This window comes from Cryptomeria japonica, chromosome 4 (genome assembly GCF_030272615.1).
Source record: "Cryptomeria japonica chromosome 4, Sugi_1.0, whole genome shotgun sequence".
NCBI lineage: Eukaryota > Viridiplantae > Streptophyta > Pinopsida > Cupressales > Cupressaceae > Cryptomeria > Cryptomeria japonica.
The window spans coordinates 531,885,201-531,891,200 of record NC_081408.1 but is presented as its reverse complement, the minus strand read 5'-3'; the positions used below and the strand labels follow the sequence as shown (position 1 = coordinate 531,891,200).

At 36.9% G+C, this 6,000-nt stretch overlaps 1 protein-coding gene across 4 annotated transcripts in view; it reads left to right on the top strand.

Moving 5' to 3' along the window:
• Positions 1–391: 391 nt before the first annotated feature.
• LOC131069052 (F-box protein At4g02760) overlaps positions 392–6,000 on the top strand; it is a 56,739-nt gene continuing 51,130 nt past the window's right edge. For 2 of the 4 annotated variants that reach the window (XM_058004368.2, XM_058004365.2), the window contains exon 1: positions 394–912. In XM_058004368.2, coding sequence (XP_057860351.1) covers positions 592–912 — 321 coding nt within the window. In that variant the 5' untranslated portion in view covers positions 394–591. Of the gene's footprint in view, positions 913–6,000 lie in introns of all 4 variants that reach the window. The other 2 variants (XM_058004366.2, XM_058004367.2) reach the window with 2 other exon arrangements.

Here is a 6,000-nt window from a genome sequence, read left to right as displayed (position 1 = left end):
TCCATATAAGTTCCATAACTTGCACCAAAAATCCCATTGGTATGTGGACTAGTCTTGAATTCGTAATATTCGTTTCATTGAGCCGCTTTTCTCGCATACAGTAGCAACAGTCATCAATAAGTGTGCAACATATGAAGATATTTGTAGTCAATTTGATAATGATTTAAAGAAAGATAGATAATTTGAATGAACTTTTTGAAAAGACAAACCAATATCTTACTCAAGATTTATAATTGAAAAATCAATATGAAAAAAAATAAAAAAAATTCAATTTGATACATCTTGATCCCTTAAACTGCTAGGTATTTAATTTATCATTAAAATTCCTTCCCTGACTCATTCCACCTCTTCCATCTTTTCTTTAAGCCTTTTACCTTTTCTCTAATAATCCAATTTTCGGCAAATTCGAGTATATGTAGGCGAATCTCGGGGACATTTTCGCCACGCAAGGAACAAAAAAAAAAAAGAAAACCCAAGACAGCAGCTTATTGTGCAGAAGCGAAATGGCGATGAATAGGGAGTAAGATTTCCATCAAATTGAGATTTTGATTCAAGAGTGACGCCTAAATTCGTTGCTCTGCATACACAGCAATGCCAATGGACTTTCAGCGGATTGAAAAAAGAGGCTGCCACAGAAGCGGGGGAGGGATTTCTCTTAGCCTGCCTCCATACAATAATAACATGGAGGAGGTTTTGGAAGCCCTGCTAGAGAGCTCAGAAAGTCATCTCTTAGCGGAGTCTTTGGAGCGCCTCATGGAAAAAAGGGTTACAGATGTGGAAAAGAATTATTTTTTAGAGAAGTCGCTAGATTTAGGGCAGCGCCTCCAGGAAGCAGCTAATAGATTGACTCGACAACGCGCCACTGACCATAATTCGCTCACTTGGCCTCTTACTCACGATCTCACTGTCAAGGTATACGTTTGGGTGTTGCCTTAACCTTTATTTTGTCATCCTTTTGATTCGATTTCTAAATTATCGGAAGCTTATGTTCAGTCAGGATTTCGCATCGAGCATATTTTTCCGAGTCCTTAATTATATTCCTTGAAGTGTTCGTCTTTTTCGTAGGATTTTAACATTAACTTATTATTCTTCTAACTATCGTTTTTTTAATTGAATTTTTAAGATATTTGAAGTTTTGATTTTTTCTTTCTGGTGATTGTTGTTTGTTCTATGGACTGCCTTTATTGCAGTATATGCAACTTTTCGAGCATTATGGAATGCGCTGGATTAATGAGCCATGGTTACACTCCTTAAGTGTTGTCGTTATCATTAATTGCATCACAACTTCATAGATAGACATGTTTAGATGAAATTAACACAGATAATAGAGAGAAATTGTGAGAAGGTTAAGTCGGTAATATTGTTACACTTGACTCATGACAATGAGGTCGGTGATGTTCTGATTGTCAAGGTGCAGCTTACGGTTTGATAGGTGGAGGTTAGGTTTATTTGTATTCTGCCTCCCTGGCCCCTTATATATGTATATACCTTAGTTATTTGCTAAATTCTTGGGGAAGTCGGTACTTATGTTGAAGCCTTGGTTTCCGGCTTTTGACCGCTTCTCGGCTATATTTTCTGTTCTCCTTGTTTGGGTTAGATTACCAAATCTTCCATAGTAGTTTTGGATAGACTTGAGTTTGAAAGCTATCAACAACAGGGTAGGCTTTTTTATTAATATATCTTCGGGAACTGATTCTCTTTCTCACCTTACTTTTGCATGAATTCTGGTTGAATGGATTATGTGAGTAGGACGGATAGTAGAGGGGTGTAAGTATTGTTTGAAGTTGAAGTATTTGCTGTTTTGAAGGGGTGGGCTATTGTTATTTAGATATCAGAAAATTGGAAGTGTAATGATGTCAGGTTCACCAAAATGTAGATAAAAATAAAGTATCTTATAGTAATATTTTGGTTTATTCTAATCTATGATCTAATCTAAATTCACTTCAAATAGCTATAACTAATGTACATTCAGATCTATTCTAAGAAAATAAAACAACAAGAGCTGACAATTGTAATGAAATTATAATAAACTAGGAACAGGGATATGGAATCATGTGTTTTTCAACGTTTGGGGCTGATTATGTGCTGGCACATGACTGGATTATGCACAGGCGGTGATCTGGAAGGGTTTTGGAATCTCAGAAGTGCTAGTGACCTAGAGGTGCTAGTGACCTAGAGGTCACAGTCTTGATCTCCAATAGGTGCTAGTGTCTTTGTATTAGAATGCTCTACAACTTTTAGAAGTTACTCACCTTAATATTCCCTTCAACGTTCTGCATGCAGAATCAGGGAATCTTCACCTGAAATGCTGCAATATCAGTCTGAATCTGGAAGGGGAAATAATTTTTAGATTAATTTTGGAGACTGCCTTATGTTTAGCCTTAAAGTAGTAATAATCTTGGGAGTGTTTAATTCTAAGTAAGTGGTGTTGTGGTATGTCTATGAGTTGTATAAGTAGAAATCTAAGACATGCTCTAGAATGTAGTGTGCGATAGTGAGTGGAGGAACAATAGGGTGATGGTGGTCAAAAGGTATGCCAATGGAGGAGATGCAGTTAGGTTTCAGTCATGGAGAAATGTACGAGAAAACTTAGCATGGAGCAGCGAGTGATTGAGCAATAGAGCAAGAAGAGTATGCAAGAAGACTTTCCAAATTGGAAAGGAGATGTTTTATGGGCAGTCTTGAGCAAGATACTCATTAGAAAAGCGTACTAAGACAAGCTAGGGTGTGTTTGACTTTTGGTGGGAATCAAAGATTGAAAAATCAAGTTGGACACAAGAACTGTCGAGAGTGTAATTCAAGTTACCCTGCTATATGAATTAATTAAACTAATGATCATATTACTTTCCTTAAAGAAATGTAAATATAAATTGAAGTAAATTTAATTAACGCTTATGCTTTTCTTTACCAAAAAAGAATTATATTAATGAAAGAAAACTAGATTTGGAAAAGGAAATGAACCAAGATAAACAGAGAGAATGCTTACAGTAAATAAAGGTAAGAAAAGTTTCCCTGGTTCCCTGTTTTTGATGGTTGGTAGTTTGGATGCCAAACCACAATCACATAATCAAGAATGCCGGGGAGCATGTTCTGTCAGAAATAAGTTTAGAGGATGCCTCCACAAATGCAAGGGTCTGTTCAATTGTGGTCATGTTTAGGAGCCATATAGGCATAGAACATTGCAGAACAAGGATGCAGTAGCCTGCAAAACAAAAAGATATGTGTAGAACAGAAACGACATATCTGAACAGAGACATATAGTGAATGAAATTTGTTAATGAATAGGAGGAAAAACAATTGGAATCTTTGAGCAGAGAAGTACAATGATTTGAGATGTATTTTTGGGACAAGAAAAAATGTTAGGACTGCATTGGAGCCTGCTTAAATCAGGCCATTGTTTCGTCTGTTTTATCCCTACTGGTAGTTTGGAAATATTGGAAGTGTGTGAGCTTAGACTAGGGCACTTTGTGCTAGGTAGATAAGCAATATGTATTTTAGAAATTGTAAATGCTATAAAATGTGCAATGTGCTGTGTATGAAGCATTTTGGGATATGTCGCCAAGATATGCCAAGGGGAAATAGCGGAAACAAGCTAAGTTTTTTTAGACGGTAAAGAGGAGCTAAAAGGAGCTAAAAAGAGGTATGTTGAAGTTATAGGGAGAAAAAAAGAAAGTTTGACAGATAAAAATAGAAGAAGCAACAGGGAGGTCATCAAAGCTACAAAGATGAGCTAAATGAACATGTAAGAAGCAATAATAGAAATAACTTTCAGAGAATGATAATATATAGAATAAATGAAGCAAGAGAAAGGAACTTGCTATTTTGAACAAATAGAAGGAAACTAGAAGAACATATTAAATGCTATGAGAATATAAAAGAAGCCATGAATAAATGAGAAACTTACAAAATATTTAGATGCTACAAAGACATGAATAGTGCATCCACGGGGATGTGTCTTACTCTGAAACTTGCTCTTTCCTGGGATGGGATGTCTCCAAGGTGTAGGGGCACTTGGGAAATGTCTCCCTTTTGCCTCACCCCCCCTACCTCCAACCCTCCTCCACTAGTGGGGGGGAGATATCCTTGAGATGTTTATCTCAAAGAGGGGACCTTTCTAGGAATGTTGAAGGGACACCAAGGCATCTGTAGCATGGTTTGGGTACTTCCTCAAGTCTCTTGAATGTTTTTCTTATTGTTAGTCATCTCCACAATTTCTCTATATCATGATAATGATCTTGCTTAGTTTGAAAGCTACGAATGAATGGATAACATGATGACATGTACACGTGGTTGACCTAATACTTACATGGTATTGGAGGCAAAACAAACTATTAAAATAGCAATTATTGTTTTTGTTTACTTGGATGCACGCTATCTTATATTAAATTTAGGGAGTTGCTGTTCAAATATTTGAAAAGGTTCAAGAATGATAATATCTTTTTCTTCAACTATGTATACCTCATCATTTAGATTAGTTAGGTTCTCTAGCTTAATTGCTATTTCTCTAAAGAATGAATATTTGGTTAGAAATAGTGAGGACTTGGTGTTGGAGAAAAGTTAAAAACATGGTAATAAAATTATGAAAGGTGATGTGTGCCATGAAGGTCCATGTGGTTGCAAAGGCCTTAATTTGGGTTTGTTGGTAGAGGCTGTGCCTCTTGACGTTGCCTTGTCTTTGAACCCTGTGGGGGGTGCTCTTCCTCGACCTGATAAGGGGCCTTTGCCTCTAGACACACACACACGCGCGTATATATAATGTTTGTGCCACTAGCTGTCCTGCCCAAATTTAGGCTCTTAGTCCCTTCATTATAAAGGTTTGTGCAATTATGCTAATAAATAAACTTTGACTAAGTAAACAAACGTAAATGAATATCAAATGAGAAATGTATAGTAATAGAGAATTAAACTTTGTAAATGTAATGGCCCCTATTTGTGAAAAGTCCTAATGTAGCCCTAAATCACACTTTTAAAATGAGCAAGAGTAGGGTTAGAGATATCATTCACCTGGTTGAGGCTCTGCAAAACAGGCTAGGAAACTATTTACAACAATAATTCATAAAGCAGATCTTTTTAGTTAGAAATCATTGAAGCATATAGCAGAAATATCAACTTAATCATAAGATATCTTAAATATGTTTGAGGAAGCTCAACCATAGGAGAGCTAGGATAAGGTGACTTGATAGGGTGACCTAGAGATCCTCTACCCCAGGCCCAAGAGCGGATATACCATCCCTCTTGGCTTCATGTGGCCCGTGCCATCCATATGAGGTGGTGTTCTTAGTGAGGTGTCCTATACCCGTTCTCCCTTCATCTTGCCATCCATCTCTCACTTCCTATTATTGGACTTCTTGGTGTATTAATTCACCATGATAGAGGGATGAGGCGTATTCACAATAGGGTGCCCTGGAAGCCCATCTCGTCGAAGCCCCAAGGTAGGACCCCTTGTACCCCCTTGGCCTCATGGGACCATTTGGTCACCACCATGAGGTGGCATGCTTAGAAGAGTACCCCATCACCGTCCCCTCCTTGTAATCCCTCATTTCCCGTACCATGGCTGGTTATATTAATCAGACAGAATATATAGAGCATCCTATATTATGTCACGTATCCTATAACTTTATATATTAAACAGTCATAAGCAATAACATAATATGGATCAGTAATGAACAGATAGAAATAACACTCATTATGCATATTAAATTTATAAACAGCAATATGTTATAGTCAGTAGTATGCAGATATTAATAGTATTCATTATGCTGTATATATCGCAAGAAAACCCATACCAAATCACAGATACAATATCAAACTGTTGTATGCCTGAATTGGTTATCAATGTCAGATCTGATCTCTTATTTTTGTCTTATTTTTTGATTATAGGTCAGATGCTTATTTCCCATTTTATTGCTCAATTGATGCCCCATTTCAAATGAGTTGATTTCCCTTTTATACCTTACCATTGAAGGAGTCTCACCCTTCCACAAATGCTTCCTTTTGAAA